This window comes from Pyxicephalus adspersus, chromosome 6 (assembly GCF_032062135.1).
Source record: "Pyxicephalus adspersus chromosome 6, UCB_Pads_2.0, whole genome shotgun sequence".
Taxonomy (NCBI): domain Eukaryota; kingdom Metazoa; phylum Chordata; class Amphibia; order Anura; family Pyxicephalidae; genus Pyxicephalus; species Pyxicephalus adspersus.
In genome coordinates this window covers 12,445,221-12,467,671 of record NC_092863.1, presented here as the reverse complement: position 1 = coordinate 12,467,671, position 22,451 = coordinate 12,445,221, and the positions used below count along the sequence as shown (strand labels likewise).

Genomic DNA, 22,451 nt, shown 5'->3' with positions numbered 1-22,451 from the left:
AATCACTAGCATTGTATGCCCGACATTTCCTGTTTGGTAATGGGCACACACTTGCCTTGTCTCGGTATTCTAACCAAATCACACCAGAACTCTTCTCTTTGTTTGTTCTCCAACATTACATTAGTGTTACTTCTAGTTTACAGGTACACATATCCAAAGAACTCTCAATATTAGGAATAATCAAAAATATTTAGAACTATTTACACTAAAAAGATCAATTCACAACAGTCCCCATACCCCAAAGGAGGTCATCCTCTAATGTCCCTAAACACTACCTAATATTGATATTTGGCAAGTAACTTGGACATGGAGAGAATCTACAAACACGACAGAGCTGAAGTCCCTCAGACTGGCATCACTGACACAGCATGTACAATGGGAGCAAATCTCAGACGACTAGGTTATTATTCCAGGTGGGCCTTTTCTGTGGCTTGTGAGATGTAAATAGAATGTTTAAATGTATATCTTGTATGTCTGTAAGTGTAATACTATTTTATACCCACACTCTATCCTCTATGTTTCTATTTTTCAAACACGCTGGATTACCTTGCTACTTGAATTGCTTCCTCTAAGTCCTGACATAACTAAATAGACTCTGAGGAGGAAATTACTTAGAACAGTGCCCAGCTCTGAGCTGTCCCGCTGCCAGACATAGAAGTGACACCTCTGATCACTTCATACTTGTTACCGATGAACAGAGAGCTATCATATAGCTAGACCTTGTAAAATATACATACAAGTGTAAGTCAGCATCTCTTAAGGTGAGAAAAGATTTGAGCACTGTGAATGGACCTTTATTTTTTCTACACTTAGAAGTGAACCATCTATATTTCTACATACAGTCTCTATCTAAGGAGGGATTGGAATGTGGAGCTTCACTTTGGAGTGCAGTGCTATTGCTCCCTCGGTTTAATATTAAAAAAGTCAGTTGAGGTCCCTGCATCAAGAAATGGCTGCATATTATATTTAGTAATGTAATGCTGCAGAAAGCTTTCTTATACTACAGACAAAAAGGAGATGGTCAAAGGCATGTTACAGGAGATGCGCAAACTTTAGAAAACTGTCAAGAGATGATTAGGAACTGCAAACATGCTACAGGAGATGTTGGAGAGTGGTGCTGGAAACAGTTGTAAAGGAGACAAATTGCATGTAACTGATAAAGATCATTGCTATTACAGCCCTTTAAAAATTATGTTTCAACATTTTTGTTTTCTATTACCAGTTAGAAATTGCTTGTGCCGCCTTTAATATTTCTCTAACAACTATCTATTATAGAAGTTTGCATTAAAACCATACATAAAGTAAGAAAAGGTAGAGAGAGAACCGAAAAAAACAAGGTGATCTATAGAAACCAAACAATTTTAATTACTTAAACTCTACTTGTAGTTATAGACTGGCATATGTTGCAACCAGGCAGGTAATAGGTTGTAGATCATTTACTTATACTCATTCTTTTTCAGCAAGCTGGAAAATCTCCCTTTGCACTAACAAGTACCCCACAGTGCAAAACAACTTTGCTATCACCCTCTTGCTGCAGCATCACTAAAAACAGTATCTGCATACAGCCTTGTGGTTAAATCTGTGATATGTCTACATGTGTCTTAGGTTCACAAGGGAGATAAAGGAAGCAATGGAGCCAATTTAAAAGGTCATCCTACTGCTAAAATTTTATCCTGACCTTTTGATGTGTGTCCTTTTGAACTCAGCTTAAAATGCTTAACAGGATTAAGTATAGTATGAATGGCTTGCTTGGAGGAAACTTTAAGGGAAAAATAAACATTTGTTGAACAATTTGTATTTTTATGTTTTTTTGCCTGGCAAAGTACTACTTTGTTAGTTTGTTTAGGTGATCTTTACACGTCTGCCACAATGAAAAGACACTATTAGTTCCTGGTTCAACTTTAACGCCTCCTGGATCACCTCCATGCTAGTTGGATAGAGGTGACGATCTTTATTCATTGCCTAAAAAAAGTGCTGCACAACAATGAAATGCAGCAAAGAAAGCGGACTCGCTGAACCAGGAAACAAGGAATGTATCTGACTGGGTATGCATGCACTACAGTCAAATCACTTGTCACGTTGTCATTCACAAGTCTAGCTGTACAGAATTATAATTTTGCTAGCAGGCGAGAGTATAAACATATATGCATTTCAACAATACATAATGTACAAAATTAAACTACATCTGAAATATTAAGCTAAAAGCAATTCAAGGAGAACATGAAACAAAACTTACCACTAAATTTCCTATCACCATGACCATCATGAAGACGACCAGACACATAGCTTGTCCCGCCACCTCCATACAGTCCCACATGGTCTCAATCCACTCTCCACAAAGGATCCGGAAGACAATGAGGAAAGAGTGGAAGAAGTCGTGCATATGCCACCGGGGAAGAACACAATCTGAATTGATCTTACAAACACACTCCTTATAGCTCTTCCCAAAAAGTTGCATTCCCACCACCGCGAAGATGAAGACAATAATGGCTAAGACCAGAGTGAGGTTTCCAAGGGCGCCCACAGAATTACCAATAATTTTTATAAGCATATTCAACGTAGGCCAAGACTTGGCAAGTTTGAAGACTCTGAGCTAGAAAAAAAAAAAAAGAACATAAGGTTTATATTAAGAATTCTACAAAAAGAAAATTAACAATATTGATTTGTCACCAAAACTGTAGACCACCAATGTAATTACTATGATCACATAGGAAGACCAGACCTATTTTACATTCTTTTACCTCATTATGGACCTTGTATGACCTCTGGGGCTAACCGGAATCTGGTTAGCTAGGATCAGAAGAGACATTGAAACTTTCATTTTCAAACACTACACATGTTTGGCTCCATCCCTATAATTCTGACAAGTTTAATAAGAGCTTTCTGACTGACTGTTAATTATTAATAATACCAGAAGCAAGCATACATAAGTGTGTGTAGTTATTATATTCTAAATGCTGTACTCACCAGGTATAAAACACCAATAATGCTGTACAATAATGTACTTTATGTAGTTATTAAAAATCATTATTTTGTTATGTAATTTGAGTAATAAATTGGTGGGAGGGCATAACTATTGCCCCTCAGTTGCAGGGGAAGGGCCTGAATTGTGATTCTGCAAGCTGCAGTAGTGCCAGCCACTATGATGGCACTGGTAGGTAAGCTTGACATCCCTGACCAACATACAACCAAAAAGGCTTGTAGATCAGTCATTTAGGAGTCTGATAGTACAGTAAAATGTTTACTTTTTTGGTAACTTTTTGCAAAAACAAACAAATAATCCAAACAGCTGGAACACATAGTAGATGGCATATACAAATTCTGCATCAGGTTAACTAAGCTGTCATATGCAAGGATCTCACCGCTAGAAAAGTAGAGATGCCAAATTGTAGCTCATATCACTGGCACCCACCCACACCTAAATAATGGACTTATCCTTTAGGTTTTGCATACAAAAATAGCTAAAATAGCCCTTGATAAAGTCACTCAGTCATTTGTGCACATTAACTTTTCTTTAGTTTTCCTTCATCAAAGCATAACACAGTAGTCTCATATCATCTTCATAGCCTTCTGGAGTCAGATGAAATGTTATCAGCACTGTGAGGAACATAAATCAGTCTCAGGTAACATGTGGGGACCTTAAATATATATACAGTCACTTACCCTGCAGACAGCCTGCAAGCCAAACTCCAGTGTAAAACTGAGAAGAGTCATTAAGCAGTTCAAAATAGCAATCTGACAACGCTGTTTTACAATATAGTTATCTATTTAAGAATCACAGGGTGACTCTATATTAAGGGCTTATGATTATACTGGATATTTAGGTAATATACTAAAGGAAATACGATAGACAGACAGATAAAAATTGTACCTTTGCTAAAAATTAGGCTCCCAAATAAACATTTTTGAAATGTGCCTCCATAACACTGAACCTGAAGGAGTGTACGGATTAGAATGACTCAACACAAGCTGGCACAGAGGAATTATGAGCTTTATTCTAAAAGAATGGATGTATCCGGGCTGTGATGGTGAAAAACTAAAAAGAAGTATAAAGGATTTACAGTGAAGTCTGAATTATTATTAAATGATTTTTTATGTCGTTTACATTTTTTTTTTAAATATTTGGCTATGTTAGGAGTATCAAATGGAACGCAGACGGGTATACAGAGCAAAACCAGGGGTAACAGGTCGAAGATCTGAATAAGCCACCTATAGAAACCTATGTGAAACATATCTGCAGCACTTGTAATATCCTCAAAGCTATTCTTCCATTGATGATTGTGGGAACACATTACTATACCTTAAAGGATTGTAAAGTCTCTGTGACTCATAGCTGTAGGACAATTATCTTACAGCAAGAAACCAGTGAAAGTAGTCTGGAGTTAGCAGACTTAAAAGTTCAGTCTTTACAAAGTGATTGCAAAACAAAATTTGATGTACACTCTGCCCCATCACACTGCACCTATCTGGTGTGGAGGAAAAGGATTCTTTCTTATAATGTAAAATATTCTCCAAAGGAACATTGCTCCATCGCAGAGGATGATGAGAAGAGTTTGCACTCCCTTGTGACAGATCTGTGATTAGCCAGACTGTAAACACATGGGTAACAAATCTGTCATGCGATATCACATATATACCACTTAATCCTATGCTATGGAAACATCTGTCAGAATGTCAGCAATGTCAGAATAGAATTTGCAAGTCCTACCAATAAATTCAGCAGTGACTGTAGGACAAATACTTTTGCGTATATCTAGAACCAAACTGAGGGCAGTAGAGGAAGTAGAAGAAGCCTCGAGAATCTCTGTAAAACTTTTCTGGTCTAATTGCCAATGCTTCTACTTCCTTTTACCGTACATTGGAAGTACAAGTCAAATCACTTTTTGTCTCCAATGGAACATTTGTGCCTGATATTTATTAATATGGGTTAGATGGCCAAAATAATTAGTGTTTCAGGAAACAGTATTATTGTTCTATATTACATAGGAACCTCTAAGTTCATAATATTGCACTAACAATGCAAGAACCTCTGGGCTGTGTTTTCCCTATACTTTTTTATTTGCAGACACTTCTGTTGGTGCAGAATTTCTGGTAAACTTCCCACCTAAGGCAGTCTCATTTATACGAATAGATTAGACAGAACAGTGTTTAGTATTCCCGGCCATGTTCATTATTACATCCCAACACCTACCAGACGGAATGACCGCAGAACTGACAGGCCTTCAACATTGGCGAGACCCAGCTCCACCAGACTCAGGGTGACAATAATGCTGTCAAATATGTTCCATCCCACCTGAAAGTAGTAATATGGATCCAGTGCAATGATCTTAAAGAACATTTCAGCTGCAAATATACCAGTGAAAACCTGTTTTAAAACAAGAAACAAAAATGGTCACAAACACAAAGACCTCAAATAATTTTGCTATCAGTAATGCCAAGTGCTATACACTTCACTCATACTATAACACCAAAGCAGCAAATTACCTAAAGTAGATTTTAAAAATAGGAATACAATGGTAAAAAATAAAACAAAAAAATAAAAGTGTGCTTACTTAAATCAAATCAAAATAAAATCATATCAAATTAAAACAAATGCAAAATAATGAGATAACTGATTGTGTTGTCCGCCAAACATCCAATTTACAATTCAATATCTGCATAATGTTAGCTGGCCGTACAATGCTCATTAGGTGTGCAACCAGGCAAATGATTTAAACCCCCCAGATAGTGAGCACTTTATCAGGTTACCACCATGTATGAGCCATGTTCTTTGCCCCCCGTGACCACCAATAGTGGGGATAGCTCCTCCTGATTAGTTCTTTATCGAATGTCAGAGAAGGGGTAGTAGCATTGAATGGGCAAAGAATAGAAATTCCTGGTAAATGTTCAAGCAATTTATTGAATAAAGTGATTGGCAATGCCCTATTTTCTAACGGGGTTGCATTACATTTGATTTTATATTGAATCTAACATCATTTGTTTTGTGTGTTTAGCCAGAATTACAATAAACAGAATATTTTGAACCAGATGTGCCATATATTATTTGGCCACTAGAGGTCTCTAGCATCCAGCAGAGGAAGGCTGCTAATTCAGCTATTGTATAAAGGAAAAAAACGCTAAAAGTACCCAAATTCCTCTCATTTTCAGGATCAAACTAAAAGCAAACAAATGTTTCCAGTTCATGACATTTATGGTTGTAAACATTGCTGATACCTAGCAGGCATGTTTCCTACAAAGTGGATAGGCGGGTACATGCTAAGCCTCACATTTGGACCATGGGGAACTGTGGGAAACAATTACAGGTAGTCCCCAGGTTACATACGAGATAGGGGCTGTAGGTTTGTTCTTCTATTGAGTTTGCATGTAAGTAAGTCGGAACAAGTACATTATTTTAACAAATCCAATTAGGACAAATGTTTGTCTCAACATATTAGTAGGCAGAATGGTGTCAGTTACTGTATATCCTCACTGTGAGCTAATCACAAACAAAGCAAAAAAAAAAAAAATGTATGGAGCCTAGACATTCATTAACTTCTTGAGCAAGCTGTGCAGATTTTGTCTCGGTGATTAAAGAGTTACAAGATGTTGCAGAACTGCTCAGACTTCTTCTGCAAGTCATGCAAACCCCCCCCCCCCCTCCATCAAGCCTACATCCTGCACAGGAAGGAGCAGGGAAACCCGTTCCTATTCAAGATCTGTCTGTATGTCGGATGTCCTTAACTCGGGGACTACTGTAATGTATTGAGTACATGGTATATTCAACAAACATGACTGGCTGTCCAAATATTAATACTACTTTAAGCAAACATACATTATATAACACTTACCAGATTGCCAACATTTAGCACTTGCTCAAATTGCCCAGTCATTGGATAATGCTCCATAGCCATGAACAAGGTATTAAGCACAATGCATATAGTGATGCCTAAGTCTACGAAGGGATCCATGACCACAAACTTCACACAATTTTTAAACATCACCCATGGCTTGCAGCAGTCCCAGATCAAGAATGTATGGGCAAACTTGTACCACCATGGGGGGCACATATGCTGGGCTTCTTCTAGTTCTGCAATAAAATAAATATTGTTTGACATTAATAAAAAAAAATTAACCCATTATTTATAGATGGTGTGCTTGCATGAGATTATACATATAAGGATAAACATATAAATGATCCAAACACTGGATAAAGATCAGAAGACAAAAATGGCCATTTGTGGGCATGTGTCAATGAAAGTCAGCAAAAAAATATTATACCACAATAATATACCACAAAAATGTATAGTTTGGTGTTGGTAGATACTAGGAAGCTGACAGTTTCTTGTATTTTTAGGGAATTCTATTGGTGAGATGTTTGGGCTCACTTCACTATATCTTTTGAAAAAAAATGTTTAAATTTAGGAGAATGCAATATTGCAGTGTGAAGAAACCCCCTTCTCAAAGTTGCCACTGTATACCATGGAATGATTTTCTGATATTCTATCACCTTTTGTCTTGATGACAACAGTTGGCAGAACAAATATTCAGAATTTCTCCAGCAGGAACATAGGAAAAAAACAGGGGCTTTCATGTTCACACTCAAAAATTTAAAAATAGATATACTGAAATAGATATTTTTATAAACTTACTGATCATGCTGAATAAAAATGTCAACAGTTCATGTATAACCTATTGGTATGTTAGATACCTTCCCATTGCACAGACCTTCTATCATGGCTTCAGATACAACACTAGTTGTGCTCCCTGCTTTCTTCAGTTCAGTCGGCTCCTCCAGGTACATTTTGGAGTTCTTCTCAAGATCAGTCTTCACCGAGCTTGTCTGTAAATAAAGGACACAATGAGGATAGTACTGACAGATACTAACAGACATTTGTAGATGTATCTTGTTTGGGTGGGTTACGGAATAGGAGCACTCACATCTTCATCCAGAGAAGCCACTCTTTCTATGACCACCCGGGGTATTACTCTCCCATTGCAGTCCAACTTTTCTGCATCATCATCTGTTACGCCTGGCTCCAAGGGAGGTTTTTTCTTTTCTCCATTGATCAGTCCTACAGAAGCTACACTGGATTTCTGTAAAATATAGGCACATCATCCATCAGCATATTGCAAGTACTGTTAGAGTTCTAGCCTACTTCAATAAACCAATATAACCAAACTTCAAGTGTTAATGGTCATATCTGAGGCAACGTTCCAACAAGTTATAGCCAAAATACTAAACAGAGGCAGATACAAGGGCCAGGGTTTGCACACATTTTAGGTATTTCCCACCCAAAGAGACAACATTAAATGTAGTAAGGTATGGTTTATGGATTATTGTTAATTCTGGGCTGTATGTAGCCCTGCAGGACTGGTATTGGACAGTTCCTTATCAAAGCTAGGGCACAACAAATCCTGAAAATAAAAGCAATCATCATGGTTAGTACCAATGGCTACCAACAGTTCTTAATCTCTTTCTTTCAATTGCTAATGTAAAAAACTAGAGATACCAGTCCCAAATGTTTAAAATTAAGATGGTGCTGAAGACCAAACCCTCCTACAGATAAATAGACAGAGAAGAATCAAAAAGTTTTTAGTATTATATCGCACATATACAAGATGATCTAAATGTGCTACAAATAAAACATACAAAGAGCAATTTTTAGAAACAAATTACATTTGGAAAACTATTCCACACTAAGGCCTTATAAAGATGCTTAGATTTTCAAAACTCCAGATGATTGCACAAACACAGCATTCGTACATCAATCCCACAAAGTCATTCAGTGATGCTAAAGATGAAAAACAGTTCTTGTTTTCTAGTTAGAAGGACACAATGGGACACCTCATTGTCCTATTATCCTAAATATATTACTTCTGTCTGCCCCTACAGTTATCGCTCCTTCCATTCCCATTTGAAATGTTCACTTCCACTGACACTTATTGAGAGTCTCTACCTAGCTTAAACTGATGAAAGGCCAGCACAATATCATGGAACATCTGCAAGCTACAGAAGAAATATTTTGTATGTATTGTTGCAAAACTTAATAAAATATGGTGAACTGGAAGTCCCAAGGTCTCCCCTCAAGACTGACGAAACAGATATAAACTACAAAAGTAGTTGTGAGTTCATGGCAAAATCATAGGTGACATCCCAATCACACAACCTGCAACTATACCTTAAAAACAAAACAAAAACATATTGTTCTTTAAAAAACTTTTAATATGAAAAATACCAATATGGAACTTTATATGGATTAAACCAGTGTACTGATTGTTCTCCAACAAAGGTTTCCACATCTTCCTTTCATAATGGTTCATAAATTGGCATTGTCCACAAGAACTCATGGGCACTTATATCTCCATATTGCAAACACATGTAAAGATGGTCATTTTCCATCACATGTGGACATTAAATGATGCCTGTATAACATATGAAAATTAAGATTGCACTGTATATGCACATTAAAGGAAGTATGTTGTCTTGGCAGATGAAGAATTAATTACCCAGGGACTTGTGTTCTATAACAAATATGCACAAATACTGTCATAAATGACAGACCATATATTCTCTCAGGTGTAAAAAGACCTCAACACAATCCACACTCAGGAACACATTGATTTATATGACAGTATATATACATATATATATATATATATATATATATATATATATATCGGAAAGATATATAGACATAAAGAAATTCACTGCTTATTACATCAGCTAGTATAAAAATTGGCACAGGATGTAAGCCCACACACTGAAAGTACCTATAAGTTTCAGTGTGTAGTGCGCTCATTAAATAACATTTCAGCAATTGTATTACACCGGTTAATGGTAAAATGTTTACTTTTACATATATTGGCTGCATTGCCAAACTTTTATCCCTTCAAAACTTTTGGTATCACTGCAAAAAGTGTTCCCACTGGATTTTTGGCCCTTTTCTGATCCAGTGACAACTCTAAATTATGAAGCTAAAGCTCCTACTGTGCAGAACACACAACTTTCATAGGTAGAAAGCAAAATATAGCCAACCCTGCGTTAATTCACATCAAAAGAATTACCCACATTTGAATGACCATTTAACATGTAAATCTAAATAAAAAACTAAATGTAAGTACACACATACAATTGTCATTGGAAAGGATCTTTCACAATCGTTTCCAACGACAAAAGACTACACGATGTAGTCAAATCAAAGTTTTAATCAGTTATAATAGAGGTATTGACCAGAATCTACAGAAAAGAAAACAATGTTGCTGTTTGGATTCAACAGGTTCCATTGTTTTCCTGCAAGTTTCAATACGAAAACAATGGGTTGAATAATACAATGAACAGCCAGAGCTTTTAAACTTGCACTGCCTTGATAAAAAGGCACTGTGCAATAATAAAACTGAAATACTTAGCCTCAATAAATCATAGAAATGTCAATAAATCAGGACTTCTTAGCTTGTACATGATTACATGAGAAGCTCCATCATCTATAAATCAGAAAATGAGCAATCCTCAGGTTCAATGAATTAAAGACACCGACCCTGTACAGCTATAAATTCAAGTCCCAAAGCTTGGACATAAATATTCTAATCACTTCTATAAATCACTCAGTAACCAATGTGTGTCTATAAGGTGGAAATATTATATATGTGTCCCTAACTCCCATTTAGCAACACATTAATAGAACAAACATGTCATTTACTTCAATGAATCACATAGCTTTACTTTGATAAAATACAGTTTGGAAAGCACACTGCTTTCAGGTATCTCAGGAGTCTTTTATTTATCTATCTGTTTAACCTCAGACAATATGATAAAATACGATACAAGTTAGGGTCATAATTTGTCATAACCAGCTTGCAAGAAAAATGATTCCAAGCAACACTTACAGTGATCAGCCAATTACATAAATTTGCATAAATGCTAGAGTTATTTTAGATGAGTTTTATCGCTTGGCAATTTTTTCATCAACATGTTTAATTTGGGAAAAATAAATGCTTTATTTTGAACATAAAAGAATTGCTTGGCTATGAATTGGCTATTTTATCACAACTGCAAACTAGTCATTTTTTTGTTTCTTTTTAAAAGCAATCTTGCTGTTAACAGCCAAAAGTTTGATATATTTTCAGGAAAAAAAAAAAATACTCAAAAGATCCATGCAATAAAGACAGGATTTATTAAACCAATCAGCAAATAACATATAGAAATGAATGTACCTTGCACATTAAACTTGTGAATCTAGGGTTTACTATGCATTCACTAAATGCTGAAAAATTCTCATTATTATGAAATGGGCCATACTCTTAGCTCAGTTAGTGAGAATGTGGTGCCACTGGTAATTTTTTTTTAATTGTGAAGCCACCAGTAGATGTTAAACGACCTTGCATTCCATATTGGTGATCTGACATATGAGGTCTGTGGTAAAATAAAAAAAGTTTCCTGTTTTAAGTTCATAAAGTTTTCTAAATATTGTGAGCTATTTTTACTAAAACTTCTACTAAAGCTTCTTACTAAGACTAAGCTCCAAGAACAGCTCTAAGTTTAATGCGGTGGCTCTAAGGGATAACTTACACAAGGGGTACACATTTCCTGCAGGCTTCCTGTTGGTTGTGATGCTGACAACATTCATTACATTGAATAGTAAAGCACACAGTACGGATATCAATGTGTGCAGCAGCAGTGCATTACAAAAACATACTGTAGCACAACATATAAATGGGAACATCAGACCTTTCTCTTAATGTCTGATGTCTTTAACATCACTAATCACGGTACTCAATGAATCAGGAACTTAGTGAACATGTTAAAGTCCAACTTTGTTGCCACAGCTTTGTTGCTCTGCACTTGTATTTTTTTGTGAATTTGTAAGTTTATTTGTTGTCCTCTCTGATTTGCCATTTATTAGGCCAGCGCCTAGTAAAACTCTGTGCTCCATTGTTAGTTTCTACTACTGCATAAGAAGAGCTCAGAAAAATCATTGTCAAAAAGACTGAAAAACATCCTCTGTATTTTGCTGAGCTGCCATTAAATTCTATTGGTTTAAACTTCTGTGTCTTCATTAGGAGAGAGAAGCTGGATGTGAATCTTGTCGTGTCATCAAGTTCCATATTGTCCATCATTACACAAACTACTGGAAAAACGTGTTTAGTAGTTTTGGTTTTTATTGCTGTGACACTTTTGAGGAAATTAATCCTAACCTTTCTGTTTGGTCGTTAGGACAGGACACAAAGATCATTTTGATATAAGGTATAAAGACAGCTATTATATTATCACCCTTGGTTTTAGAAGAAATGGGAAGAGTTAGAATTTCTTTCAGTAGATTTTAATGCCATTTATATCACTATATGTTGCCATAATGACAGGAAGTAGGAGATGACATTCTATCTAGAATAATCCTATGAGGAACAGCAGCCACAGACTGTACAGGAAGTTCCAGAGACTTAGTCTATGTGTAGAATCAACCGATAGGAATGTTGTGGCCACTATTTTAAATCAGCAGAAGGAACTTGCAGGTCACTGGGCAAAGACAGAAGAAGCATCCTTGTTGGATTACATAACCACTATAAAACATAGCTTTTGTTTGAGTCACTGTTTGCACAGCATGTGTGAAATCAAAGTGAAATTAGAGTTCCTGATCTAAGCCAGTAACCAAGAAACCAAGGGATCAGAATGACTGCCAAGCATTTTTTAAAAGAGGATAACACTACCACATTTCTTTCATGACATGGTTTTCTTTGATTATTATTATTATATATAGTACCAACATATTACGCAGCACTGTACAAAATCCACAGTCATGTCATTAAACCTTTACATGTACCTTGAATGCAGTGATGTATCCAACACTTTGTAGAAAGAACGGGCTTTTATGTTCTTTAACACTTTCATAAACATTGCTATGGGGGTGACTGCTATACAAGGTCAATGGTAGGTATGGGCAGAATTGTGGTCACAGGTCATTCCTGCACACATCAGTTAATTACAGCCTGTGCAAAATATTATGAAAGGTTTCAGCACTATATTTAGAGCACTGGTGGATTATGATAAGAACTGTGATACTTGGAAAAGACTGGCAAGTTTTTTTTTTTTTTTTAGTGTAACATGCAATAGACCTCAATGTTTGTGAGTTTATTGCGCAATTAGTATTTCCGGCTGAAAAGCTGGCAAAAAGATTTCCCTAGGCTTCATGTATGATCCTTGAAATCTCTTCATGGTTCAGTATCATACTTCTGATAATTCATGTTCAGTGCTGTGTTGGCTCCTTTACCAAGTTGTGCAAGCGTAAATACGAGAAGGATCAGCTCATCGGATTACAGTTATATGAAAGGTCACAGGAGCACTGTACATTACTACTGCTAGCAGGACTAACACTTTGTGTACCACCAATGGTGCTGTCACTACAGAATATTAAACTGACAAAACACTCCGGTTCTCAGCACAGCTGCTAAACAGAATGCTGCACACACGGACAGTGGTCTTTCTGACAAATCAGCATATCAAGTCCTTACCTACAGTCGAATGAAGAATTATAATCCTGCCATTCACATATAAAAACATGGCTAAATATTACACAATAGAACATCTGCAAAGTTTGCAAACTTTTACCATTAGAAACTTGCCATGCCATTGTGCCACTTGTAACCTTATGGATTACCCTTTAAGTCTTTATGAGGTTCCTTACCTACTTTAACAAAATAATCACCGAGTATTATATAAAACTATCAACTGATTACTAAACATTCTCACTCTTCTTTATGATAGTGATCATCCCTCCAAACATCTAATTACAATTGTTGACTTGTTTAGCATATTGCTGGATACATAATGGTAATGGTTTGAAGCTTTAAAAATGTATCCTCCAGTGACCAACATCATAGCCAAAAGTATAAATTCAGGGAGAAAAAGTATCTACTTATATGGACTCATCAGTACTCCTTTTGGAGAATCAGAACTACCACTTGCAAAATATTTTTGACTTCTTATCAATTTCTATCTCTGAGACAGTGATAACTAGGACAAAGGAGTGGGCGAGCAAGCACACAGACAGCAGTAAAATACTGTCGTATTTTTTAACCCATGTTTACTCTATTTAAAAGGAATGTGTTATATGCTAAAGTCCGTGCACTACTCTAGATTACAAAGAAAAAATCTAATTGGTTGTTTTGGATGATACAACATTTCACAAAAATTTTCTATAGCCCTAATGTGATAATTTCTTCTGTTTTAAAGGCAATTAATACCATACAAAACAAACAAAAACTAAAAATGTCCCCACACACCCAGATTACAATAAAAACTGACATATATCATCCATAACGTGACTTTTTTATCACATCAAATCTTGTTAAAACTCCACCATTGCATTCTGTAAAGTTTATGCCTTCACGTGTTTCATTTCCTCACACATTTACAAGTGACCACATTGTACTAAAAACTTTTAAAGACATGTCAAATTACAAATTAGGAAAAATGGGACAGGGGTGCTCAGATATTGGCTTAATGAGAAATTTGTAGCCTAATAGCAGAATACCTACAGATACAATTTAAAAATGAATACTGAATAAAGTGACAAGTGATAAAATGCCCATTCTTTGTAGAGAGCTGAGTTGACAAAAACATGGCACATTTTGGCTTGAATGGGATTCATTTTTAATGGGCAGCCTTAGTGCAGAGCACACTAACACAGCAATCACAAAAAATCTGAATTGGCAATATTTAACCCAATACAAGAAAATTAAATTATTCAATCCACTAAACACTAACAAAACAAATCTTGGCATTAGATGCACAAACTCTCAGGTTCTAAGACAGAAATATGTTTCTGTTCTTTTGTGCTTTTCTCATCTAATATGTCTCACAGGACTTTAGAGATGCATCCTTAAGCTTTAGGTATTGAGAATGAAAGAAATTGCACAAATCACATATTATACGGCCATCAGAGAAGGATTTCTTCTGTAATCCACTGGTATAAATTTGTCATTCTCTAAATGCTGAAATTAAACAAAGCATCAAGGCCAGCTTTTCTCTAAAAGCACAACACATCATTATTTACACATTTTAGTTATGTTGCAGAAGCAAAACAGGCAACATAGATATATTGTTAAAGTCCATTTTAAATACTAACTAATTTGCACAAGAACAAAAGAATCTTTATTGCTTTGGCAGAGAACCTGGCATGTAAATGTGTGATTTCTGTTGCCTGTTGTTATCCTCAGCATAGAATGTGAAGGCTTCCGTAGACTTTTTTAAGTGGATAAAGGCACTGCTAGGTTTAGATTGTATCCATCTTTTGTCAATAACAGGGGTCAGCAAACTCCGGCCTTTAGGCCAGATACGGCCTAGCCAGTCGTCCATTCAGGCCTAACGCCCCCCTGGTCGATCCGGCCTAAGCCAAGCCGGCAGGGGGCGGTAACCCGTGGCTCCGGAGCTGCATGTGGCTCTTGAGCCTCCCTGTTATGCCTCCCTTCCCTATTTACCGTGGCCGGCATTAACACTTCCGCCGCCGGGGTAAGGGGACATATGCATTGCAGAGGAGAGGGATTTCCCTTCAGGGGCGTCCTAGTGGGGGGCGGAGCCATCAGCGTGGGACTCAAGAGAGAGTCCGGCCTAGTGTGCCTTCTTGACCTCCTAAAATGGCCTAGTAGCCAAAAAAAGTTTGCTGACCCCTAGTCAATATTATATGTTCAAGAGAACAATGGTATACATTTATTTAGGGCAAAATGGAGCTGAAAATGGGATTTTATGTTCCCTGAACCAATACAACGAACAACACAATAGTCAGAGAGCGTTTTAGTGTTAAGTGTATAGGTATCCACTGTCTTTTCAGACCTGAAGTCTTTCTAAATCAACTTCTTTTGAATGTCTCCTTTTGTATTCAGCTTATACAAAGTATTTAATCCTTTTTCATGTCCTATATAGCATATAAATGTGAACCACAATGTGTCAAACACCACCAACCTTTTGCCATGCTCTCTAATCATTGTGCTACCATAGGGAACTTTGTGTGCTGCATTTTTCTCAGCCAACAGAAAACTTACCATTACTGGCTGTAATTGGCCAAAAAGTTTGTAAACCAGCCCTACACATGGTATTCGTGGATCTGTTATTCTTTTATACTGTGTTTGAAATGTAACATTAAAATGAATGTAAAAATACAACCTGTTTAAGCAAGAACTAGACCAGTAGAACTGTACACACTTGTGGAAACCAAGTACTAACAACATTCAAAACTTTAAACGTCACCTTTATGTCACAGTGATACCTAGGGGCCTGTTACCAATACTGACCCTTCGACCTTGCTCCTCCTGATGTTTCTTCAGTTGTTCCAGCAGATCCTGGAATTCCTTTTCCTTTTCTATGGCTTCTTGAAGGGTAGCTTCATTCTGTTCAGCATAAGCCATGGCTACTACAGCCAGAATGAGGTTTATCAGGTAGAATGAGCCCAGGAAAATGACCACCACAAAGAAAACCATGTAGGTCTTACCAGCTGCTCTCAAAGTCTGGAAAAAGAAAGTTGGAAGTATTGTCAGAAATCATTTCCTCATCACTTTCACTAGTTAGCTCTCATTCAGGACAAAATGTGTAAATTAACATTTGCAGATTACTTTGTTTATTAGAGAAAACCAGGTAAAGTCAGATTGTTGTTTGCCTCTAGCTGCCAAAGCTGCAGGCTTCTGACTGCCAGAAATTCTAGTTACCTGGCAGGCCAGCAATTTTCTTACAGTAAACCTGTGGTCAAGCTAAGGACAATGAAACTTTACTATAGCTTAAATCGCACCAGAACTTAGGATATCACCTATATAATAAAGGACTGCGCTGGACTAGTAGTCCTGCGCTGTAAGGAAGCTAAGAGAGCTTTTCCTCATCCCTCATCAAGTGTCAGTGTCAGAGCATGGCGGAAGCAAAGGGAGCAATGTAAAACCTTTTTCGTGTTTCCTATGAACCCAAATAAGCAATAAAATCTAAAATGTTAAAGGAGCAAAAAAGAACTAAACTAGTACTTATTGCAGCTTAGCTCACCCTACTTTCTTGTCCCCATAGCAGCTTAACAGCCCACTGGCCTTCTAAGCTCTAATATAGACATTAGGCAGGTGCAATGGAAGGGGGAGTAGAGGGAGGCACGCTGCCCAGAAAATAATTTTTATTACAGAATTATTTTACTAGTTCTACTGGGAAATGTAAAGGATTTGTTGCATTAGAGTGATTGCAGCTACTAAGTTAAGCATAGTTGAAGCTCATTTATTTTTTGATATGAAAATGTAAATACTTAAATGTCTATAGATAGGCCACAGGTTAACCTAAAGGTGCACACTGCCTAAATCTGGTACTATCTTCAGACTGAGATAAATGTTGCTCACAGTATTGGATGGTAGTTGAGGCTCAAAAAAGTTTGTAACACTTTGACAAGACAAGGTGTGTTGCAGCCTAGTTCCTGGACCTGTTTCCATGTCTTGCACAATCACATCATTATCTTCTTTCTTATTATACCTTACATCATTTTTTTTACTTTTTCACCATTAAATGATTTCTCTAAAGCTAGCAGTCTTACCCCTAGCCTAACCCTAACTCTAGCCAAACTTAAAAGCTTTAACATGTGGAAACATTAAATTATTAATGTTCTAGCAGCTGCCTTTTAAACTTTCTCCGAGGATATAGCCTACCTGCTGAGCAAATCTAATCTTCATCCTGGCTCATAGCCCTTAATATATCTGTTTTACTGATCATCTCCTGAGATCATCTCCTTTTATCATGCTTTTCAACATATATGGATGGAAGTAAAATATATTTATTATAAACCAGTGAAGAACTTATGTTTGGCAGACTTTCAAGTTTTGGGAAGATTGCTCTACATTAGACATGTTATTATACAAGTAGCTCTCCTACTATGCTGTAAAATTTGTCTACCACATTCTTTTACTCATTACTCATTTGTATTTGAATGTATTCTACATATTCTGATTCTTTCAAATTGTAACAAAGCTTGTTCTGTACAAAAGTAATATATTCTACGACGAAAGCGACTTGCAGAGGAAAAAGGCAGCTTACCAGCTGGAAAAGGTTTTCCCAGTAATCTTGGGTCATCAACCTGAACAGCGACAAGAAAGCCCAGTTGAAGGAGTCGTAGCTTGTATAACCATAATTAGGATTCCTCCCGGTTTTCATACAGATATAGCTTTCTGGGCATTTCCTGTTGATAAAGGGCACCAAAGAAAAATATTCTGGCCAGTTAGCTATGAATTATAGCCCCCCATCTTTTCATTGCCATGCTTGTAACTGCACAAGTATCACCCAAAAACACATTACTCACCCACTGTCACTGCTGTTTCCACATAGAAGAGCATCAAGTGCTCCATCTAGGAAGTAAAAGTTGGCTGTTGGGGAAAAAAGAAAAAGGGGTACAATAATTTTAGCACATTGTAATAAAACAACAATGCTAATAGCATGTTTTATAAAAATGTAGTAAAACTTTAGTAAGCCACTATACTTGTCTGTAGCCTTACACTCATCATTGAGATAGGGAGTCCAATCTATGGAGATATTGGCATACATGTCCTCGTCATTATAGAAGGTGGAGTTGTTTTCAAAAGCCATTGAAGTTATTGTAATATTTCTGTAATAATCATAAGCCTCTTCTGAAGGTGGCCAGCGTACACATTTTTGCCTCAGATTTCCCATAAACAATTGAAGGCCAATCAGTGCAAAGACAGCTAGACAGAAGACCGTCAAAATCATGACATCCGACAACTTTTTTACTGACTGAATTAAGGCACCAACAATGGTCTTCAAGCCTAGAACAGGAAAGGTGAAACACTTGTTACTGCCATGACATTAATTAACTTGGCATCTTTACAAAGAAACTAAAGCTGAAATCTTGGCAAAAACAATAGATTTATGAAACATGAGAAAGAATAATTTTGAACATTTCCCTTTTACCTGCCTTGTCAAAAGCACGTGAAACCAACCTAAACTTTTTAAAGCACATGGTCTAAAGTCAGGATAGTGTAAACAAACCTCAAGAGATAGGTAGCTAGCAAATCTAGAATTACTTTTTAAATACATGCTATATGATTAAAAGGTTTGTAAGCACCCGATATCACACCAACACTTTGTGGCCAAATGCACCTAGACACGTCTACAAATTATTGAAGCCAGAGGTTCCCAGTGAAGGATATGATATGGCCAGTCCTACTGCATACAAAGAGGTTTTGAAAATTTATGAACTTGCAGCAACCATTTGGGGCATTCATTGTTCCAGCGTCTGTTACAGGGATGAACTTTCCCCTGTATATGTGCTGGGAAAGCCAACAGATTCCTGAATTAGGGATAGCTAGACACCATTGGTTTGATGAGTTGGTAAATCATGGCTAATTTTTTGTCTAATATCTGTGCCTAGGTGATAGAGGCCTTTTATCACCAATATAAACCTAAGTAAGAACACCTGTGCAATAATTGTCCTTTGAAAGGATCCTTTACGATCCTTTCCAACAACAAACAACTACACTATCCATGAACGAGTGATGTACATACAGCACCATTCTGCTCTATGTAGAGGGGAGGGGTAAAACGACGGAGCGGCACTCCGCTGCATTCTCTCCCCTTCACTGGCATTACAATCGTACATCGCCCGTGGATCCACCAGGGCAGTCATTCAGACGAAGGATGACAAGCACTGGACACATGCAAGATTCTCATCTGATATCAGCCCTGAGACGATTATCAGATATAAACCATTGCACATGTGTATGTAGCCTTACGATCTAAGCCAAAACACAGCTCACAGGCCTAGATAGGCTTAGATAGGCCTAGATGACGTTTGATAGAATTGGGGAAAAGCACAGCTCTTGCTATATCACCAAGAGAATGGCTTTTTAGGTTTAATCACAGTCATCTAATGTGGATAGATATGAATTAGTTAGGTGTAAATTAGGCTGGTGTAGTTTAAAGTTAAGAAAAAACACATATTCTGGCAATTTTGGTGGGTATACCTGTCTGTGTGCTTTTTTGAGCACAGCCTACCGCCCAGAGAAATATAAAAGGCATATTTCATAAAAATATGCAGCAAAAGAACTAGCAATGTGAGCACAGAGGTGACCTTGTCAGTCTGCTGCAGTTCTCCAATTGTCTAATCAACAGGTTCAGAATAGGATAATGACTCCAGTTTGTAAAGCTGTTGTTGTGCAGTGTAAAACCCTTGCTTAATTTTTAGGAATGAATGGACAGAAATTTGACATATTTAACTGGCCCCAAAATCGTATATTTTTAAGAACTAATTTAGTATATAGAAGCAGAGAGTAATAAAATAGAAAAGGGGGCAGGAGGCTGCTTATTATTGGGAAGCATCACGAGCACCGATCCTGAGAAAGTCTGATATTTGATGACGAAATGTGTTGAGCAGCACCTCATAACCAAAAGGCAAGGAAGAACACTTGTTGGCTTTAGAGAGAAGCCTTGGTCTAGTTTCTTCATGCAGTTTTCTTGGCACTGGACCAGCATTAAATGAAAGTCCGTTATTATTTAGTATTAAAAAATAAATCAAATGGTTTTATGCAATGTGACGTCTGTCTCTAACTTTTGGTAATAAATGGACATAAAGACAAAAATTGATAAAGAACAGTGTGGAACCAAGCTAGAGGGAATGATAAAACTATCATTTTTTTTTATTAACAAAAGCAAAGAGTTGCAATTGAGAATGTTCAGTCAAAAATGGTATGTGTATTTACAGTGTGATAAACTTTTATCACAAAAGTACATTTACAGCATGATGAACTTTATCAATGGGTTGTGACTCATTACTATGTTTTTAAATACATTGATTTAGTTTTAAAGTTGTAGAAAAGGCGCCTCAGAATCCCCTTTTTCCTCCCTCCTCATCTTTGATGTTATGTCCTGTATACAGGAATTTACTGGTTTGTCATGTTTATTGCTGGAAACCACATTGCACCATTTGCACTCCACTATTGCTATTTTTACTTGTAGCTTTTATGTATGTATAGGTGTATATGTATAAATACTTGTTTACTACTTTATGCCTTATGGTTTTGGTAATATGTTGCTAATGCTCCTGTATGCTGTGTTCTTGTCCATGTTCTTTTGGTTTTGTTTCTTTTGTTGTATTTGTAAACATTTTTCAATAAAAACTCAGTTTCAAAAAAAATAAATAAAGTTGTAGAAAAGGAAGTACCACATGGTTTCTCTTGTGTGCAGCTGGCACCAGAATATACTACTCTTCATGTATTTACACTAGATGGCAGAACTAGTTGTTCCGAGCTCCCATGGGTAGTCTCTATTGCCAAAGTATTTATAAAGTCTCCCTGATATAGAGCCATAGGAGAAAACACTAAGCCCAGATTTCTTGCTTAGCTTTTGCCACAGACAAAGCATATGTAGTAGATGGGCTACATTGTAAGACTTTGAAATTCCTGACATCTTACCGAAACCGAGACAAGGACAAGGTCTAATTAAGGGTTATGAATAAGAGAGTAAGGTTACCAGGGTCAGGAAAGTAAGGAAACAAACATCAACACCCTGTAAAATGATACTAGAGACACCCGCGCAGGAGGTGTCAATCTGTGAAACGGAGAAACGGATTCTCTTTGTTAATGTAATGACAAAAGGTTTCCTGTTATATTAATGCCAATTGAGGACAAGACTGTACAAAACTCCACAAAAGTGGACATGAATAACAAAAATATTGAGATGGGTAGAAATAACACTATATAATTACAATAGGTTCAGGCAAACCTGATTAGCTGGAAATCCATAGTTTATGTAACACAATATTCTGAAAACCAAAAAAAAAAATTAAATTCCTTTGCTTTTTTACCCATTAAGCTTAGAAAAACAAAACATATTTGTTCAGTCTGATGCCAAATTAGCTCTCCAGGCGCTTGGAGGATAAAAGCAGAACAGAAAAGCTGTTAGTTGTGGCAGAGAAATTGTTTTTGTTAAAACATTATTGGCGTCTGGCTCTATTTCTACTTGATACCAGATAAAGCTCATTACCCTGGATATACCTCATCCTTAGTAACATATCTCAAATTAGCAACAGAGATCTAATTAGTACGACTGAGTAGACAGAAGGAAAATGGAAAGCCCATACAGAATTTATTGCAAAAGGTTAATTGTAAAAAAGCAAAATGTGCAATATTAGGCTATTTTTTAAGGACTAAGCAAGCCCCAGTTAGTTTTGTTACATTTACAAACCATTAAGGACACACACAAGTGGAGTAGAGAGAGTACAAACCTGGAATAACAGTGATTGTTTTAAGTGCACGGAGGACACGGAATGTCCTGAGAGCAGACACATTCCCCAAATCTACAAACTCTGTAGTGTAACTAGAGAAATAATAAAAGAAAATGGATAGATCTTAAGGAAAATTAAGTGGTTTTTATGCTGAAGGCAAGACCAGACAAACCATTCCATGCACTTATCATTAGATGATGGTTTAATAAAAACCAATTCAGCCAGTTAGTTTCT

General features: G+C 36.8%; 1 protein-coding gene across 3 annotated transcripts in view; it reads right to left on the bottom strand.

The window, feature by feature from the left end:
• The window catches only part of SCN4A (sodium voltage-gated channel alpha subunit 4), an 80,725-nt gene that overhangs the window by 23,180 nt on the left and 35,094 nt on the right, over nt 1-22,451 (bottom strand). For all 3 annotated transcript variants that reach the window (XM_072414575.1, XM_072414574.1, XM_072414573.1), the window contains exons 6-15: nt 22,218-22,309; nt 18,475-18,762; nt 18,282-18,345; nt 18,020-18,161; nt 16,261-16,473; nt 7,918-8,073; nt 7,705-7,819; nt 6,828-7,066; nt 5,192-5,365; nt 2,237-2,593 (exon numbers count right to left, since the gene is read on the bottom strand). In XM_072414575.1, coding sequence (XP_072270676.1) covers nt 2,237-2,593; nt 5,192-5,365; nt 6,828-7,066; nt 7,705-7,819; nt 7,918-8,073; nt 16,261-16,473; nt 18,020-18,161; nt 18,282-18,345; nt 18,475-18,762; nt 22,218-22,309 — 1,840 coding nt within the window. The remainder of the gene's footprint in view (nt 1-2,236; nt 2,594-5,191; nt 5,366-6,827; nt 7,067-7,704; nt 7,820-7,917; nt 8,074-16,260; nt 16,474-18,019; nt 18,162-18,281; nt 18,346-18,474; nt 18,763-22,217; nt 22,310-22,451) is intronic.